General features: G+C 48.2%; 4 protein-coding genes across 4 annotated transcripts; 1 reads left to right on the top strand and 3 right to left on the bottom strand.

Annotated features, from left to right (window-relative positions):
• Positions 1-2,159: 2,159 nt before the first annotated feature.
• Positions 2,160-4,928, bottom strand: F5B22DRAFT_632983 (long chain fatty alcohol oxidase; the record flags this gene model as incomplete). Its single annotated transcript, XM_047976771.1, has 6 exons — positions 2,160-2,684; positions 2,819-2,941; positions 3,026-3,196; positions 3,264-3,862; positions 4,010-4,491; positions 4,567-4,928. 6 exons carry the CDS (start codon positions 4,926-4,928, stop codon positions 2,160-2,162), a joined length of 2,262 nt encoding a protein of 753 aa, XP_047835873.1.
• A 3,975-nt stretch (positions 4,929-8,903) lies between these two features.
• F5B22DRAFT_162996 (GNS1/SUR4 family-domain-containing protein) lies at positions 8,904-10,539 on the top strand. Its single transcript, XM_047969250.1, has 2 exons — positions 8,904-9,871; positions 9,926-10,539. The coding sequence occupies exons 1-2, from the start codon at positions 9,137-9,139 to the stop codon at positions 10,406-10,408; spliced, it is 1,218 nt and encodes a 405-aa protein (XP_047835872.1). The 5' UTR covers positions 8,904-9,136; the 3' UTR covers positions 10,409-10,539.
• Positions 10,540-11,897: 1,358 nt separating this feature from the next.
• Positions 11,898-13,303, bottom strand: F5B22DRAFT_162959 (FYVE zinc finger protein). Its single transcript, XM_047969249.1, has 2 exons — positions 12,682-13,303; positions 11,898-12,577 (listed from the first exon to the last, which is right to left on the bottom strand). The coding sequence occupies exons 1-2, from the start codon at positions 13,162-13,164 to the stop codon at positions 12,191-12,193; spliced, it is 870 nt and encodes a 289-aa protein (XP_047835871.1). The 5' UTR covers positions 13,165-13,303; the 3' UTR covers positions 11,898-12,190.
• A 3,430-nt stretch (positions 13,304-16,733) lies between these two features.
• Positions 16,734-19,890, bottom strand: F5B22DRAFT_162766 (molybdenum cofactor biosynthesis protein 1 B). Its single transcript, XM_047969247.1, has 4 exons — positions 18,242-19,890; positions 16,957-18,180; positions 16,824-16,890; positions 16,734-16,758 (listed from the first exon to the last, which is right to left on the bottom strand). Exons 1-2 carry the CDS (start codon positions 19,566-19,568, stop codon positions 17,423-17,425), a joined length of 2,085 nt encoding a protein of 694 aa, XP_047835870.1. The 5' UTR covers positions 19,569-19,890; the 3' UTR covers positions 16,734-16,758; positions 16,824-16,890; positions 16,957-17,422.
• Between the last annotated feature and the right edge of the window lie 146 nt (positions 19,891-20,036).

Raw genomic sequence — 20,036 nt, 5'->3', positions numbered from 1 at the left:
TCCCTAATGATTCGGAGTACCAAGATCAAGTAGATCGATATCACCGTTATAGATACCATAGCATGTAAGTACTATAATGACCAGAGCAGACTGCTTGTTGTCCGGTACTTCCGAAGCATATCTGTGTGTAATCATCTATTGTAAGAGGTGCAATCGAAAATAGGATGTACATACGCCTTTCTCATGCGCGCATGCGTACGTACAACATTCTCAGCGGCTACTGCAGCTGTTATGTCACGCGCTAAAGGCGTCTAAGAGGATAATATTAGGTATTAGCTACAATTTCACAACCTCAGATCCTTGGGGAGCTGAACTAGAGCAAGGGGACAAAACATCGTGGGGACCAAGGTGAGGCGAGGTGAGGCGAGCCAGGCCCAAAAGTGGCTTGTGAGCGGCCTCCCACCCCACTTACGCCACTTTGCCAGCGCTGCTGCCAGCACATTGCACCAGGTACGTCCACTAGGTATCTACCTAGGTACTTAAGGTAACGTCGCTCGGTCCCGCACTAGCCACAGGACAACTCCGAGGCGTTGGTACCATGTTCCACAGCGATGACTTCATAGAACAACTGAACTGCCCGACACCACCATTTTACCATCAACATTTCAGCTGGCGAGGGGGGGTTTGGGCAGCGCCGGCGCAAGGTCTACCAGAAAGCAGGATACGGTAGGCTCTTTTCGCCTTCGGCCTCGTCTTGCAGATGCCCGCGGCCCAAGTTTCGCCGCGACAATCAGTTGACCAGTGATTGCGAAGACGCCAACTCACACTGACTCACCCACGCAAAGCACAGCTACCCATGTGCATCATACCTCGATCATTCTCGAGAAGCCTCCGTTTCGCCTCTCGTCTCGCCTCATCGTCGTCATTGTGGAAGTAAACGTAATTGTACGGGCTCCTATGCAAGTAAGGCCGCATGTTTGGGACTTGTATCGTATATCCATCAAGACGATTGGGCTGGAGAGACCCGAAGCTGAGCCGCCGGGCCCAAATTAAAGGCCTGAGTCCAAAGTACTCTCGCCTCCCAAAGTCTCTGGGCTCGAAATTAGTTGTTTAGGCATGAAATTAGCCATCGCCAGTCGCGAAAATCCATACTCGACTATCGGACGTTGTTGATCAGCTGACATCACACGACCCTTACCCGCAGCGTCTACTTACTTTCATAGCGTGGCAGTGAAACAACGCTCTGGCCCTGATTGGCGAAGAAGTAATTGAAATCTTTGCTATGGAGCACTCGCGGTTGATAGCTTCACATCACTCGAAAGCGCCCTCGCAATGATAGAATCTCATAGACACGCAGCTCTTACGCAATAAGAGCTGCAAAGGAGGGGAGTACGGTATTGGTTATTCACTTTGCATGTCGTGTGGATTGACGAATCTTGCAGTTTGTTTGATGTGCTAGGCGCCGGATCAATACTGCGACCTCACCACAGACACACAGACAGATGCCAATACACTGTTGACCAAATGCAGCAAATGTGATTCGACTCCCCACTAGGTCAAAGAGAGGTCAGAGAAACAACTCAATTTCTCCTGCTCACCGTTAAAGGATCGATGAGTTGCATATATTCCACATCATTCTTCAATTGAGCCCCCACAGAGGCACGCAATGTTCCCACAGCAATCCAAATCAACTTCACTACTTTAGCTGTTTTCAGGATCCCCCTGTCTGACTTGGGTATTAAAAAGATATCACCATCTTCGACGGTGCTTAGAAAATATATTGTAGGTGAACAGCAATTGTCGATCAAAGACTTATAAATACTGTTACAATCTACGTTTTAGCACTACCATGCTATGAGCGTGCTAATTACTTGCTCTCACATATAAGAACTGTGACGAGCTGCCTCATGTAGCAATGGGCGCTATCAACATTCCCTAGCATTCGTTGACTTGAGCAGACTTGTTTATTTACTCGTTAATTTATGGAGTTGCGATATAATAAGCCGTTGGACAAGATTGTCTTTTCATCTCTTAACTGATAAACTATCCAAAATTCCTACATCCCACACATAAATCATTTAGATACACGCTGCCACAATAGTCAATAGAGATCGCTGCTAAGCCATTTCGCCTTCAATAACTACCCCAGAAAACATGCAGAGTGATAATAGCTGGACACCAATGTAGATACGCCGACACATTACACACCTTCTCCTTTCTCACAGTGAAGCCCGCAACCCACCACTCTTCAATTCATTCGCAATACCTCGAGAAATGTAATCCGCAATTCCCATGTTGGTGATCATAGGGTTAACACCACTCGCGGAGGGGAAAACACTAGCATCCGCTACATACAAGTTCTGCGCACCCCAGACCTTCCCTTTGGCATCGACAACTCCATCCTGAGGTTTCGCACTCATTCTACAAGAGCCCATCTGATGCGCGCACGCGAACTGCGCCAGCGGCGAGCTTAACCCAGTCTTCTCAATCAACTTGACCCAGGCTGAGAACTCGGGGTCGTTGATGCCCTGATCGAAGGTGGCCTCGTCGTAACTGGTAGTGGCAGTGGGCAAGGGCTTTGTACGCTGGAAAGAAGGGACCCCGGGGATTCCTGTCCAGATCTGTGTTGCGCCTTGGACGTAGCAGAGCTTGACGATCCCCACCACGCCGGTGAGCAAATTGCCACGGTCAAATGCTGAGGTTGTATAAGCGATGCGTGGCCTTCCGTCATCTGGATCCGGGTACTACATTTCGGTCAGCAATCATGATATCCAAGGTGATATGGAAGTTCAAAAGCCATTGGAAGCTACCAGTGCATGGACTTGATTGAAAGAAAGACCCAAGCAAGAATATTACGAAAACACCGATAAGTCCTTACCACGTAGCCGGTATCACGATCACGCACGATAGAGATGAAGTTATTCATCTGACGAGCACGAAGCGCGTCGAGCTTCCATTGCAGACCGTTTTCGTAAGGATGGTTATATAGTAAGACGTAGGGCTTTGAGCGCGGAGTCAGTTTCTAATGCACACAGACCTGGACAAGCATGCATCACAGAGACGACCGAAGGCGAGCATTACTTACGAGCATGACGTTTGTCTCAATTTTAGCACCATGCCCTTTACCGTCGAGATTCTCAAATGTTGTGCATACCGAGGTTATTATACCACCTTCCCACCCCTTAACGTCCTTGTCAAAGGTTGCACGGACGCTCGTAGTGGGATGAAGGTAGAGATTCCTGCCGATTTGTTTATTCTAATGAGATCAGGCGTTAGTTTTAACGACACTGTTGATGCAATCGAAACGAATCAGAATGCGTTACCTTCAACCCGCTCCGCATCAGTAGCAAGGGGCTTTGCAGAGAGCCACAGGAAACTATGACTTTCTTCGCCTTGACTTTGATACTCCGCTGTACTCTCTCAGACTCGGGACCTTGGAGACCGCCATCTTTATCTCTCGATGTCCATTTGCCTACAATTCCAACAGCCCTGTTTGAGCCACGCTTCTTATCAAACAGAATTCTGGAAACTTCTAAACCTTCGACGAATCGAGCGCCAGCTCGTGAAGCAGCGGGAAGCCAGCTTACAGCTGGGCCTTGCTTTTCGCCAGAGCCGCAGCCGTGGTAGCAATTGCCGCAATAGTGTTCTGCGCCGTTCGTATTTTGCGGACAAGCCTTTGCATGCCAGCCAAGTTTACGCGCCCCTTCCAGGATAACCTGTGCACCGTGGTTATGTCGGATATGTTGATCACTCACACCCATAAAGTTGCAGACGCGGTCCAAACAGTGTTGGAACTCTTGTGTAGTGAAGAAATCAAGACCCGTATCTGCCCATTCTTGTCGCACGTATCCTTGTGGTAAAAGTGACACACTCCAATTTATAGTACCACCACCACCCCAGGTGCTACCAGATATGATGCTCACTTTGAGATCTCACGTCAGCCATGACCGTTCTCACATAGCTAGAGGTTTCTAGGCTCCTATCATAATTTAGAGGCAAGCTCTTATGCCTCTAAACCTCCCAAGGTTAAAAAAAAGGGAAAAAAAAAAAAACTGTCGGTATTACTTACTACAGCGGTCATCTGTCTGAACTGGGGCATGGCCCTCGAACAGAAATTCGTTCGCCGCTTCGGCGGCCATAGGGAGTTGCGATGGGGGGAAGTAATAGCCCTTGTCAACGACCAGAACATCGTAGCCGGCTTCGGCAAGGTTTTTAGCACATACGCCTCCACCACAACCTGAACCAACGATGACGACGTCTACGTCTAGTACGACGGGCTCATCGCCGGTAGAGAACTGCATAAACTTGTAGTCGAACGAAGGACCCGGTTTGTAATCATCCGAAAAGTCGGTATAATCATTGAGTTCCCGGAAGAGGGGGTCAAACTGTGTGAACGCCAGTTTTCCTAATATCATAAAAGGACTGGCCATTTGAGGAAATATACTCAGCCAGGCGCGACTCCATGACTGGAAAATAGCTTCTCGCACATGGACAGGCTGGTCTTTCAAGGGGAAACGGTAGCCCGTTGCTAGAAGACTACCCAATTGAGTACTTCACCATAAAGGTCAGAAATTACTCAGAAGCATTGTGTGCACGAGCATTGCCCAGAGCCCTTCTTATACTTACTTCAGTACCGTCAAAAGTCGGCTTAGCTCTTTCTGGGCGGATTTGGGAAGGTGCCCGACAAACCGTTTCGTGTATTGAATATATTCAGATGAGATTACCGGCCGCGAGCGGAGATATGCCTTGAATTTCTCGTAGTCGGGCGGGTTGCTTAAATTCCGCTTGGTATGCTCGTATACTTCTAGACATTGGGCTTCCGTAATACGCAGCTGGTTCTTGCTATCCGTAACCTCAGACTCGACAGCAATTGAGGGCGTGATGGCGTCGAGCAGCGCAAATAGAGTTTGCCATTGCTGCTGACCGAAACTGTCTACTTGACGCGGCTTTGGGAGTACAACAGGGATGGGAATCGATGCATCAGCCATTGCGTAAGGTTACCAATGCAACCAACGAGGTAATTCAGCTATATATCTGGGGTATTCAGGAGTTGTTGTTGTTGTCGCATCCGTATAACGTCCGCGGTTCTCTTCCATAGTCTGGGAGAACTCTCATTCGAAAGGTAATCATGGGCTGACTGTCTACATACGGACACTGTACAGTACTCCTTATTGACCAGAACGTGGAGTGTAATAGGCTATCCGTGACTAAACCCTGTCGAAACTGGGGAAGCTTTAGTTGCCGAGGTTTGCGCTTAGCTTAACATCCTTCCTCCCTAGTATTCTCTCGCTAACGTGCGCTACTATGTAAATAGGTACACTTTGCAATGCGTTTCCTGCTACCCCGTATCTGACCATAAATGACCGCCAGGGGCCGATACCTTGCAGACACCTACCGCAGGAGTGATTAGACAAACTGATATTGGCCCTCCCTGTTAACCTGATAGTGCCTTAAGCTTTTATAGTTAGAATTTCCAAAGGGGGTACTTTACGTCATAGAAATAACTAATTAACCGCATGATCCTGTCGCCTTTGCTGCCTTTGCTTCCTTCGTTGCTTTAGTTACCTTTGTTGCTTTTAACCTTAACGGCGAAGACCTTCGCATACACGTTACGTCACTTGTGAAAACAAGTACCTAATTACCTAACTAGTTGATAACTAACCTACCCGCGCGTAGGTTAAAGCCGCGTTCTTTGCATATTATTCTAATATTTTTATAGCGCAAAGTACCAAAAAGGATTCTACTTGCAAAAGCTTGGGGCACTATCAGGCCAACGGGGGGGAAGGGGCAATATCAGCTTATGTGTAAACTCCAACCGCAGCGCGCGTCAGGTCAGCTTCACTCCCAGGGGCTGCCAGGTAAGCCTCCATAAAGGGACGTTTCGCGATTGCATGTGATGGTTGGTCGTATTAGGTAGATTAGTTTTGGGAATGGCATTTCTATCCCCTGCAGGCAATATTCTCATGATATTGAACAAATAATTCAAAGACTAACCAGCATTGTGTCGTAGATATCTAGAGTAACCATTTAGCTGATACAGTCCTTAAATCTAGTTTTGTTCTGGTTCATAGGATATGTAATTGTCTATCTACACAAGCCCAGCTTGAGTTACCTGAACTTCGTCTACCTATAGAATCGGATTAATCAATACTAGCCTACATGTATAATCAATAACTAATAATTTTAACGCCTTATGGTGTCCGCCACATGCACTCTGGCTTTCGACGATATCGGGTTTGTATTGCTAGGGCAGCTACTCGACAACTGTTAATAACAAGAGTTACAGGGTCTAAATCAATAATTACACACAATTGCAGTCAGTACACGGTTGCTCAGGAAGAATTTCCCACGACTAGGTTATTGAGGAATGCACCACAAAGCATATGCATACATGACTTAACTCTTGAATTAACGGTAATTGAAGTCATGCATTCAAGCACGCGATAGCAAAATAACTACTAGCTACAGGCTGACTACTTGGGAAACTTGAAAAAGAAGACTTAAGGTAGCTTGGGTAGTGGCATGTAGGTTTCTAGTAAGCACTAGCATGGCAGGCATGTAGCTTTCTGTGGGGTAGAGTAGCATATCTCCAAGAAAAGGTTAGTTTACGAGATTTAGTTTACAGATAAGACACAGAGAAGGACTTGCAGCAATGCCATCTCCATATCTTCATATCTCTATATCTCTCTCTATGAGCTCAGGACGTTATCTTATCCACCCGTGAATATCGATAAGATGGTCAATCGATAGACCGGTGCGGTTGTTGTGGCCAGAAGCGCACTAACAAGCTGCATTCTGCATGTGCTAGAGCCTCGAGGCGAGGGATGGAGATGTATTATCTTGTCTCATGTGATTTGTTGGGGAGCTCCTGTTGACTCTTGCCACTTTTTCTTTTTTTTTTGTATTGCAACTTGGTTATGCCATTTCAACACTCTTATATGTACTTATCTTGTCTTTTCCTCAAATCTTTTTTTTCGGACCTTCTCGCTATCGTAGATGCGCTTAGCCATCTGGTCATACTTGCATTCTATTGTTCTCGTTGTGTGAAGGTGGTGCTGGTGGAATGTAGGTTAGCTTGTTCTGGGCTCCCAACAAAATTCGGTGCCCCTCGAGCCCCTCATCGTAAGCTGGGCACGGAAAAAAAACCCAGCTTGTGTTTTGCCAGCTTTACCACTTAAGTAAGTAAGAAATATCTAGAGTGGATAGTGTGGGGAGATGTAAGCCAGTTGCCGACCGCCGAAGTTCCGTACCGGGTAAGACTTCCCGTGAGTCTCGACTGTCTACTAAGTACACTACCCATGGATACGTATAGCAGTACTACTATCACTATCAGAAATGTAGATATACACATAAGCACGGTAAATGAGAGATCTCATAGCCTGGAAATGAGGAGAGAGAGTCTCGAGAGTCTATCCGCAACACATATTTACTAGACGCAACATGGTCATACTGAGTACTGATTCCGAAACCTGTTAGAGCTCCAAGGTAGGTAGACGTAGCCCCGCGCGCCCAGAACAGGAGGCGATGCACAAGATCATGGTACAAATGAGAACGTTCCGGTGTTACGAGCTAACGTACGTGTAGCAACTTCCATGTCACCCACGTGTGATGGGAACCTCGGATTCCGCTCAGATGGACTATATACCTAACCTCTACCTACTCGCCTGCTACATATGTAGTAGCTGAAGTAAGTAGAAGCCTGGGAAAATGGATGGTGGGTACCCGGAGGTCCAGTGTAAGTAGGTAGTGTACCGGTACTCACGAAACTCGTACACTACGAAGTAGGTGGGTAGATAATGCCGGATTGTTGGGCCTCGGCACAGCTAGCTTTAATACCTTACATCTATGTAGTTTCTCTGTACTATGTATCTAGCATTTGTTCATATTCATGTTCATGTTCATGATCCTGTTCCGGTAGCAGAATCTCGGCAAGCTCCGTGGTAAACTTGGTCAAGTAGAAATGCTACTAGAGGAACCATAGCTGCGAGTGCTGTCTAGCAGCCTGGTGCAAGTAACACGTAACACGCAGTGAAGTTGGTGACAGGCGGATGACTGCCGGATGACCGCCGCGGAAGGGTCGAGGTGAAGAGGCAGGATACCGGTACACGAAAACTCTTGATTATTGACTTCTCTCTCAACGGCTCTTTCAATGCATTCTTAGACTCTGAATGAACAATACATGTACCAGATACGTATACATTCCATTGATGCTATGTAAGTAATATGTATACATGGAATAAATGCCTCTGAAATGCCCTTGGCTGTTCCAGTGAGTGTAGTGGAGTGGACCCTGATTGATCCCTTCTCCACAGCAGAAAACAGCTTCTAGCGTGGGCCTTGCAGCAGGGCAGAGAGCAGGGCTTGCATGCTGCTGCTGCAGCTATGATCCCTGCCACCCTATGTCCACCCAATGATAGCACGTCGTCCCTGGCCCAGTTTCGTCGTCCAAGTTCAACTGTTGAGTTGACTTTTTGCGCGCCACAACAGGTTGCGTACCGACTCACCATTGTCGCTCATCATTGTCGACCCGAGCAGTGCCATCACAAACAATGCACACAATGCGTCGCCTACCCAGATCCCCGCCATCTCGGTCAAGGGGCCAGTCACCTCCGAGCCGCGGCTTCTTTTCCCCCTCGTTGCTCGCTAGCATCATCTTTGCCGCTCTGTCTCGAGTCAACAGTCAACTGCCAACTCGCTGTCCAACATATCATCTACGTAGTGAGGAAGTAGATAAGATTGGCGGGAACCTACCGGGACTGGCTTGGTAAGTGAATACGGTATTCTCTCTAATCTCACAAATATCTACCAGATTCACTTCCTACGCCCTCTCCTCCCTGTCCTCGGACCTACAGCCTTTATTCATTTTTTGCATTGCCTACCTACCCTTCTGGCGACTATCGTATCTCCTCCCTCCCCCTCTGTCCTCCCTCTACTTCCCCCTTCATCTCTTCCACGCCATATATATATATATATTTCGACCTGGCCACCCGGCCTTGTGGGCATCTCTGCGTCGTGTGCTTTTCAGTTTTCGAACCTGGATATCACCACCTCTTAGTACTGAGCAAACCCTATTGTGAAGGCGAGCTTACCAGCGGGCTCACATCTACTTGTCAACAGTGTACATTTTGAGAAACTACGGAACAACGGCATTGGTCTCAGCCAGAGCGGATAGAATCATAGTCTTATCTCCGGAACGATGGCTACTCCCATAGTCTTCGCCTCGTATCCTGCGAGCAGTCTTTTCAAGTTTCCTCCACACTCAGACCCGCAGCCGATTCCGCCGCCACACTTCAATTATCTCTTTACCATCCCAGACAAATGGTACACAGCAGCACTGGATCCCAAGGTTCCTATCACAGTAGCCACGGTCTATGCAGTCACTGCTAAAGCTCTCAATGCCTACAACAAATCCACTGGCAAGAAGCCATGGGCGATCAGCAAAACTAGAGCCTTCAATGCCTTTGTCGTTCTACATAACATCTTTCTAGCTGTGTATTCAGCCTGGACATGGTACGGGATGTTGAGGGCGCTTCAAAGTACAATTGTTAGCCCCAGTGGTCCTGATGGTTGGGCTGCTACTGTTGATAGTTTCTGCAAGATGAATGGTCCTGCCGGCCTGAAAAACGCTCAGACGTACAGCACAGCATCCGAGACGTGGGGTTCGTTATCTGGAATCGTGGGTTCTCCAAGCCGAGAGCAGGGTGGTCGGCTTTGGAACAATGGACTTGCTTTCTATGGCTGGCTTTTCTATATCAGCAAGTTCTACGAGGTCTTCGATACCCTTATTATCCTCGCCAAGGGTAAATACAGCTCGACCCTGCAAAGTTACCATCATGCTGGTGCTATGATGGCGATGTGGGCGGGCATGCGTTACATGTCTGCCCCTATCTGGATTTTCGTGTTCTTCAACTCTGCTATTCATTCGCTCATGGTAAGGTTTAGCCCCCTATATCGCACTGCCAGATGACGCCTAACCAGTTCATAGTATACTTACTACACCGTGACCGCGTTCAATATTCGCGTGCCCACTCTGATCAAGCGTTCCCTCACGTCGCTCCAGATTTCTCAATTCATCGTCGGTGCCTCGGCAGCTATGGTACACTCCTTCGTTTCTTACCTTGTGCCTGTCCAGGGTAGTGGCTCAGGGACGAAATATCAGAAGGTAGACTGCATTCACTCGACTGGCCAGACGTTCGCCATCTGGTTAAATGTATCTTATCTTGCACCTCTCACCTATCTGTTCATGTCATTCTTCGTTGCAAGTTATCTCCGCCGAAGCAAGGCCGAGGTTGTACGAGGAAAGACCGATCGTCGTCGTAGCAATGCCGTCTTAGCCGAAAAGGCAAGTTGGGATGCAGCACGTGGGATTGAGCGTGAGATGTATGGTGAAAGCAACGAAGGTGTCATCATCGAAGATAGCGATGAGTCATCTAGCTCTGCCGAGGCGAATAGCAAGAGGAAAAACTAGGGAGCTGGCGCGCATCGACAAGATTGAGACGAAATGAGCTAGTGGATTATAGTCCTTGTCAGGGATATGATGAATTCAAGATTGCATCAAAAGGATTACAAGGGTCATTGGAGTTTAGGCGTAGGAAAATAATGTTTCGACACTCATGCATGGAAAAGAGTCATTTGGTAACGCCAGGCGTATGAGATCATGGTGCTTATGAGGATCTGCGGTTGAATGCATTGTATTATTACGCGAAAGATAAACATGACATCTGATTCATCAGATATTTAGAGTTTTTACTCTTTCTGAAATCAGAACGTGAATTGCATGGTATGGAACTGGTGAATACCATAATGGTAGTATCAACGTCTTATACCGGACTATGTACAATCAGGTCTAAACCTGACCCTTATTCTCTGGGATGCACCGGCAACTATTGAAATGAAAACCAATTGCTCATAGGAGGCCTGGAATGTCTTGGGGGAGCCTGTACGAGGCTATATAGCTTCACTGTGCATGCAATGAACGAAACTGGTTGCTCTAGTAAATTAATTTACTAGTTAGTACATCCTCGCCTCCTCGAGACGAACGAAGCATCACGAACAAAGCCTTTTGGTGTTCTGATGCACATCTCCACCCAAGAAATATCATGTCGTCACGTATATACCACACACAAGAGATGCGCTAGTCATGAATTCAACTACATGGAAATACGGTAGGTATTCTTGCTCGGGCGATGATCTACTACTATCAGCGCCGTACACACCCGGACTTATTGTATTTTCACATGCTGCCCGTGGCTGAACTCACGCTCATTCGAGGAGTCGGTGGGCGTAGAGGGAATAGGAGTAGAGCGGGCGCCGATGAATTGTCGCATGCACTTCCTGAAGACGCTTTGGAATGATCGATCGAGTCTGGGACTGCTCGCTGATAGTCAGTCTATATCATATACCCAGTATGCTAATGATGAAGAGCGAGAGCCTAGGTAGCTATCAATTGGGTCATACTCGATGATGCGTCTACCCAACTGCATTTGTTCATGCTGATACAGAAGATGATAATGCAGGTGTTTGAAGGCTTAACTATTTATCATATGACAGACTTGGAATAAGGCATCGCCCATGTGAGGAGTGGTTGATTTATCATTGATTTCACGAAAGAGTATCATGCACCAGACGATATCCATGATGAACAGCCGCAGTAATATACTGTGATAACTATTTCACAGGAAAGTCTGTGTTCTAAATTCGCAGGCTAAACATAAACTTCTGACAACCCACATCGGGGGCGAGCACAGTGATGAGTGCTAATGATATCCAACGCCGAGCCTCGAAAAAAATTGCCGATGCTATGATGTAAAACACCTCTCTTAACGCCAGCCCATGTTGCATAGCCGTCTATCCACCGACCATGAGAAAATGCAACTTTATCAAACTATACGACAATAAAGGTAGTCCGTAAATCTATACCTCGCTCTCCATGACCAATCCGTGAACCAGCCTTTCATTGGGTATCATGACGTGGAAAAGAAATCCATTAAGATCCGGCGCCCTAATACCATATATTACTTCGTGCGTAACGGTCATCTAAACCCTTGGTGTTCTGTCTCAGTGGATTGTCGATTTCATGCAACAGAGACGCTGTCTCTATTTAACTAAGGGTTGCTTCGTAGATGACTATCCATCCAAATTGGTCCAAATTTGAAAGAAAAAAAGAAGCTGATCATGATGTGCAATAGACACCTCAGCAGAGAGCAAAGGGGCCAATCTATGACGTACGTGCTCATCCGGGATAGATGGTTCAGAACGTGCTCCAATGCCAGTCTCGAGGCACACTCATAGCAACTTCGGCCGGATGTGGTGGCGCTTGGGGGTTTGCCCTAACTGGCGTTTTGATGACAGGGCTCGTGGGTGCTGTGTGGGAGATTTGTTTCACAGACGAGTCGTCACTAGATGCTTGACTGTTTGTTCTACTGCGCCAAGCCCGAAACTCAGTGTAGCAATGCCTACACGCTCGACTGACAATTCCTCTAGGATTGTAATTTGCATCTTGGTCGAGTGGGATTTCGAAAGCAGAATGCAGATCGCAGAAGATGTTTCCACATCGTCTGCAGTGGTGTCGTCTTGTCCAGTAATTAAATTGGCGCAAGCAAGAGGGTTCGTCGCAAATCTTGGCCTCAGGGTCGGGCTAGAACGTTCATGTTAGCTATTGGACCCAGCGTTGGTAGTTGCCATGTCTGATTGGAGTGATATCGGCATACACGTGAAACATGGCTCATAGTTGAAACATACCTTCCAATGAAGTCGCGTGGGTGGTGCTGTTGGCTTAGGAAATAAATCTAAATCCCACTCGCTTTCCGTGCATCTCTCACTATCACCCGTGGTCCGTCGACCTAGACGGCTCCAGCCTCCCAACCCAGGCAAGGTTATGAAGCTGTTGGCAGATGATAAGGGTGGATCGTCCTCCTGGCCCTGTGTTCGCGGTTCACTTTCATTCTTGTTGCCGTGGCCCTTGTAAGGGTGCTCGTTTGGTCGCAAAACAGCGGGCATGTACAGTGGCCGTAAACGTTGGCGCTGATATGGTTTGGGGGACGTGGGGGAGCCATTGTTGGAGCTCAAGGGCGAGACCTGCCGAGATTGATAACCTTGGGCTACCGGTCGAGGCGCATGACCTGGTAGTTGTGCAGGCGCACAAGCGTGCGACTCCAGTTGAGGTTGGAAGTAGTGCGATGGTTGTGCATCGGCCAGCCTAGGCATGATGAAGTCGGTCGCCATCCCTCCTGATAGTCCTGTACAATTGAGGTCACGTCTGCTCCGTATCCGTCGGCAGATGCGATCAAAATTCGATATCTACGCGTGCAAGACGGACCCTGGGGATAACTTAGATAATAGGGTGGGCTTAGTGGCTGTGGACGAATGGCGTCGCTAGACCAGAGCCAGAAAATTGGTATTGGAGAGGATAGATTGGTTGGGGGATGCGATGCGATATGATTCGGCTGATCCGAGGGGGAAAACAGCCACCGCAAGCAGCAATAGTGCTGCACGACGAGGTAAATGCCGGTTCTGGCCGGTCTAGGTTCTGATTTGCCCCCTTGGAGCGTAGCGAGACGAGCACAAAAGTTCTCGAGTAGCCGGTCCGCGGACACAATAGTCGGGCAAATCACCACCCGGTTGCTTTTTGGTCTTCGGGCGGCGTCGTGTCGGAGCTCAGCGGCGTGGTTACCGACGGCAAGCCAAATGCCCTTGCTTTTGGCTCGTGCGTAGTAGGTGCTGAGTTGCGGTAAGCCGAGTTGGCCGGCCGAGGGTCGAAAGCGAATAGAAATGATTCGATTGCTACAGCCAACCCTGTTTGGGCACCTTCTCAGCCACGGCTCGAGATGGTGGTGGCTGACAGGCTGCGGCGGGACGTTTGCGAGCCGGGGAAAAAGTATTGGACGAAGCCCCGATACTAGAGGGAGCGGGTGAATGCGTGAGTATCAAGGAGGCAGGTCATGAGCATTCGCGACGACACCCTTTCTGTGGATGATGGCGCGTGAACGACGCTGCAGATGTCGATGAGATAATGGGGATAAAGTAGCACACGACACTGAGAAGGTTCACGATGTGTATTTTAGAGGGAGGCTCCCTACTGATAAGGTATTATTACGGCGGTACCTCCGCTACGGGGTCTATGCCTGCCGATGTGGGCTCTTGGTCTGGAGAGGTCGCAGTGACTGCCAGAAACAGTCTAGCAGGTTACTGTACATCTGCGCTCGCCGCGGCGTTGCGCCCGCTCGAAAACAGTGGCCCGCACTAGTCCCGAGTGGTGTGCTCGCTTCCCTTGGCATTACTTGCCGTAGCGCAGGGTAGCGCTGGCACTAGCACACCAACAACATCCCTACTGTGCCAATCATGATCAGCAACCTTGGAACTCTCTGAACTTCCCAACTTGCAAGTACCTGAGTAAGTAGTAGGTAGTCCATCCAGATCCATCCAAGTCAGAAGAAGAGCAGAGACGAGAGACGAGAAAGAGTCGTGCAGAGGTCGAGACAGGGCTATACGATACCTATCGCGGCATTTACCACAGTGTCTGTTCACTAGGAACATCTCGATGAGCAACAGCAGAGTGGTACCATCCTATGTACTGTAGTCATTCTCTACAGTACAAGTACTCCTACAGTACTATGTGTCCCTTGGGTACACAGACAAGTGCTATCTCTACTCTGCTATCTCTACATACTGAGTTGAAAAGGGCGGTCAACTTTGCCTTGTCAGTGCCAGCCAATACTTCTTCATCTCTTGATTGCTTATCTGTTATCTCAAAATCATAACCCCTCGTCATCTCACCGTCAATGTTATGACGTCTTTATTTAATTTCCCATAAGATCTCACACTTTCTATCTCCTGTTGTACATGTAAGTAGAGTATGTAAGATATAAAAAAAAAAACATGGACAATACCAGACATTATGATCACTACCTCGACTACCTGCAGCAGTCTCTTCAAAAGATGGGATCTGTGGCAAAGTTGTACATATTATACATAACTATTTAAGAGTTTTTGCCGTCGGTGGCGCCGAGATCGGGACAATAACTACTACTACATGTTACATAGTAAGTACCACGGCCAGTACATTTTCAGTATACTGTGCCAAGAAGTAGGTACTTGGTCGCTTGGTAAGACTGCGAACATCGATCCCATTACTCTGCTCATTCATTACCTACCGAGCCTACCGAGCCTACTTAGGTATGCTAAAGATGATGGCTAAAGGTTTATTTAAGTATTCTTTTTGTTAGCTGTCAGTCCAGACCACAATAGCAAAGCCACTTAAGGTTCCGTGGCGATGAATGGTATGACCGTATGCCCCTCAGAAAATGACTAGTAAGACAACTATAAGATAGTAAATGTCTTGCACTACAGGTAAGGCATGGTTCTCTAGGTCAGATCCAGGTCTACTTACAGTACGATATCGTGAGGTGTACTATATATGCGTGGGTATCTGGGCTCGCATGGATATACCCATACCCGGCGCAGATGTCTGAGCCAGACCTAAGTATGAAGTACGATTACCCGTACAGACCCGTACACACGCGCGAGCATGTTATCCCTTAAAGCCTTCGACTCCTCCGTAACCCCGCCATCGCGGGTTCTCCGATACTCATGACAGAACTTGGCGGTTCAACGATCCCCTCCGTTTTATCCTCAAAAAGGTAGGCGAGGTAGGTAGATAGGTTACCTACTCGCCTACCCAAGTTAAAATGTCGAGACACGTGATCCATCCTATATTACCTATCTACCTATTACCCGCCTACATGTACTTACTCTGTACTTACTGTCTGCGACTGCTACCTCTTTGCACGCTGGTATCACGATCAGTTTACACACGGCACTAAAAAGGTATCAGAAGCAAAAGTCGACATGACGGGGAATGTATCAATCTGTCGTGTGCGACTGTGCGCCTTATTTTCAACACACTGTCCCCTTACAGTGTGGCTCGTGTGCTGCAGGTTTATCTATCGGCCAGCGCTCATTGGACTCCCCAAGCCGCTAATGGGAGCAAGGGTTGGGCACTAGCCAGGCCCATTTTACATGTAGAGTACTTGCTATGTAGCCACATGCGTGGTATTGTATACCTACATGTGCCTACATATGTTGGCAGTACAGGTACTGCATGTTGAGCGCTCGTTCGCTCGGTCGCTCGGTTGCAATTGACTGTTCGACGGCAAACAAGCAAAAGCGGGCAGAATAAAGCGAGGGGTTCATCCTCATGCACTTTACGTCGATGACATGTGAAGCGCCTGTGTGCATATAGTATGCTACCTATACTACCTACCTAAGTACAGTGTACGGCCATATCCACCACAAGTTTAACGGTACTACCTACCACAACAGTCCAAAGTGCCCAGATGCGAGAAGAGGAAAGAAGCAACCTTCACGAGAGGCAGGTAACCTTTACAGTATCATCACTCACACTCTCGTACTGTACATATGTAGTGTACGAGTTACATCGCAGTCCCAGCACCAATAGCGAGCACGGTAACAGAACACGTACAATACTTACTTAGGTAGGTAGGTAGTTATATGTGTAATCCTTCATCCACGACTTGTTCCAACGGGTGATGAAGCTACGCAACCAGCTGAAATATGCCTACTACGAAGTATGTACAATCCCATACGTAATTAGTTTGGGAAAAAGAATGGCAAGGTTCAACGTATTTGGCCAGGGACCCTGAACCTGAACCTCAACCTGACAAAGACAAAGACAGACGCCAAGTGGGCTTGAGGGTGGCGCTCTTATCGCTCGTTTTTAATTGGGTTTGCGCCGAATCGTGGTCCCAGCTAGACCTTGCATGCGAAGCGCGTTGCATGGATCAATCTGAGTAGTGTATACTACGTAGTAGTATGTAAGTAATGCGAAATGCCTACATAGCAATAGTGAGTACAGGTATACATACCTGTATATAATTCAAGATCGTTGAAGCCTCAAGGTCTCTCCAGTCAAAATTCAATGACTCTGCTATACTGTGCACGATGGTCAGCGCCGTCATGGCAACTCAACTCTCCAAGACCTTACAAGGTAGCAAACACCTTTCAGTCGACTCAGTGAATGGTATAGCGCTCGTATTTTCAACGACTCTCGTAGGTGTCCGCCGAACGGTCTAGGTATTATTATTATCGTACATGTCTCTCGCCTTGGACCGGACGGGGGTGCCTTGGTATTCGGTGAAACAGGGTGAATATTCAACCCTACCAAGTTTTTGAGTAGGCAGACTCGTCATTGTATGGCTACTTATGTTTATACTTAGGTATTTATTTAGCTTTGGATTATTATTATTTTTTCCTTTTCTCTCCCTGTTGCCCAATTAGATAGCCTTGCATCTAGTCCATCCAATAGCAACCACATGCGAAGATGGTCTGATCCTGATGTCAGAAAAGAAAGGGCGGCGTCTGCCGACTTGATAAGACAGGTCAAAGCTGCATATTGAATCATATTCGTACAGGAGAGGGATATCAGCTCGAGCTTCAGCAGTGATGAGTAGCCAACAAGTGAGTATTAGGCCTCTAGAGTCGGTGAACCATCCTGCATGCCGTCGATCCATCGTCCACTTTTACCACCTTCCTTTAGGACGACCCTGAGACCCTCGATGGTCATTCGCTTGTCCACAGCTTTGCACATGTCGTAGATAGTAAGGGCTGCCGTCGAAGCGGCGGTCAACGCTTCCATTTCAACCCCAGTCTTGCCTTCACAAGTGACAGTCGCCTCGATATCAATGCGACCTGCGCCGTCCGGACCTTGCACGACTTGCAGGTCTACAGTCACTTTCGACAGTGAGATGGGGTGGCAAAGTGGAATGAGATCTGATGTCTTCTTTGCGGCCATAATACCAGCAACTCGCGCCACGCCCAGGACATCGCCTTTCTGAATCTGATTCTCCTGGACGAGACGACATGCGTTCCTGTCTGTGAACAGAACACTACAAATAGCTTTGGCTAGCCTCTTGGTCGGTGATTTATCCGAAATGGAGACCATGTGAGCGGCACCCGACTCAGAAACATGCGTTAACTTGCTTCCGTCTTCCTGACGTCCCAACTGCTCGCGCGCGCTGGAGAAACAACGAAGTTGCTGTGAGTGTATACTGCTTGACCAGGTCGGTAGTGGCATTAGGCCGTTAAATAAATATGACTCTAGGGTGGTCTGCTTTATCAGGGGGGCTCCACGTAAGGTTTTGTGATGGTCATCTAATCTCGGGTTCTGAGAATCTGCCAGACGAAGTACTAAGCTTGAGCCTACAGGAGAGCCTATGCCAAACCCTTCATGAGGTTGGTATCATGCTTCCTTCGTCTTTACCGACGGCCAGGGATGTTCACCCACCTATCAGAATCATCGGCCGGTTCTTCATATGTTCAAGCTCGCCAATACCCGCGTGTTTTGCTTTCTTTCTCTTCACAGCCAGACCAATCACATTCAAGAGTTCCTCCTCATTTGGCGCGAGGCTGGGTTGCGTAGACCCATCTTTCAGGCCCTGCTTTCTGTCTATCTCAAGCTGCTTCAGAATTTCGAACGTCGGTTCATCAATGGGCTGCCCGTTGTTGGATTGCCTTATGATATCTCGTAGTGAAACTTCTGCATTGCCGAAGAGACAAACCTTCAAGTTTCCGTCGCTCGTAATACGCAATCGATTACACGTTCCGCAGAAGTTGTGTGTCATGCTGGTAATGAAACCAAGGCTGCCGGCAAAACCTTGAATTTTGTAGGTCTTGCTCGTGTCGTTCTTGTGACCTTTTACCCTTTCAAGTTGTGGATACTCTTCCTTGATAAGATCCAGCATCTCAGAGTAGCTGAACATTTTACTCTTGTTCCATTTATTGCCATCGAACGGCATGTACTCGATAAACCTCACCTCAATGTCCTTCTCGCGCGTCATCTCAACAAAACGCATGATCTCCTTGTCGTTTATGCCTCTCATAACCACAGAATTAATCTTCAACTTGATACTTGCACCATGCTTGTTAAGTTCCAAGACTTTGTCAATACTTTTCATGACCGCATCGAAACCCTTTCGCCTGGTCATGATTTGAAATTGCCACGGATCGAGTGTATCGAGACTCAGATTAATCCCGGTTAAGCCAGCTTCGACCATACCCTCTAATTTGCGATGTAAGGCCAACCCATTAGTTGTCAGGCATAATTCCCGAAGCCCTTGCGACCTGAGGGCTCCGATTTGTCTCATCAACGGTAAGATGTCGGCCCTGACTGTTGGCTCGCCACCTGTGAGGCGGATCTTTGTGACACCTTGAGAGACGAAGAGGGATGAAAGCATGATGATTTCAGGAGTCGTCAGCAGCTCCTTTTGCGGGGACAGAGGGACGCCTTCCTCTGGCATACAATAGACACACCGAAGATTGCATCTCTCCGTGAGTGAGATGCGTAGATAGTCATGCTGTCGGTCAAAGGTGTCGGTGAGAAAGTGCGAAAAGGGCTTGGCATCATTTATGAGCTGCCGACGGGATGTGCGCCCGAGTAGCCCGGAAACCGGGCTTGGTTCTGAGGTATCACGGCTGGCAGGTGTATTGGCTGCCGTTGCGGCGTGTCGCACGAGCGCGATATACTGTTGGGGCTTGGGAAACAGCATCGGCACCGGCACCAAGTGCGACGTCGGTGCCCTTGTCAACCGGGCCGCCGCAGTCAATGGCGGCATGATTGATGACAGACAAGCGGCAAAAAGGGAGATTTGGTGGCGACTCTCAGAACAGGAGATTTAACGCATGTTCAATCTTGACTCCGATCGTAACTGGAGAATAGGTTCTATGGGTAATAGTAAGACACCAGGAGAGGTCGGATAATTTTCAACACCAGCCAGGAATAACTACAAAATGGAATCGTGAATGATTTTGGCCACCGTGTATGCGGACCCGACATGCCCGATCCAGAATCGCAGGCGACAAGAGGAGAGACAAGGCCAGCAGTAAGTGCGGGCCGGCCAGTGCCGGTTACTTCACTTCATTGCTGCTACGGTAAGTAGCAGCTTCTCAATCGGCCCGCCTGTAATTGGACAACCGGCACGAGAACAAGTGGGTCCGAACCCGATACTTCGGTACCTACCGGGTAGGCGCCCCTTCCACTGGCCGACCAGTCCAGTCCAGCCCTTGGCCTGGCGCCGGTGTTC

This window comes from Xylaria bambusicola (assembly GCF_022495145.1).
Source record: "Xylaria bambusicola strain CBS 139988 unplaced genomic scaffold F5B22scaffold_2, whole genome shotgun sequence".
Lineage (NCBI taxonomy): Eukaryota > Fungi > Ascomycota > Sordariomycetes > Xylariales > Xylariaceae > Xylaria > Xylaria bambusicola.
This window is presented reverse-complemented; position numbering and strand designations above follow the sequence as displayed.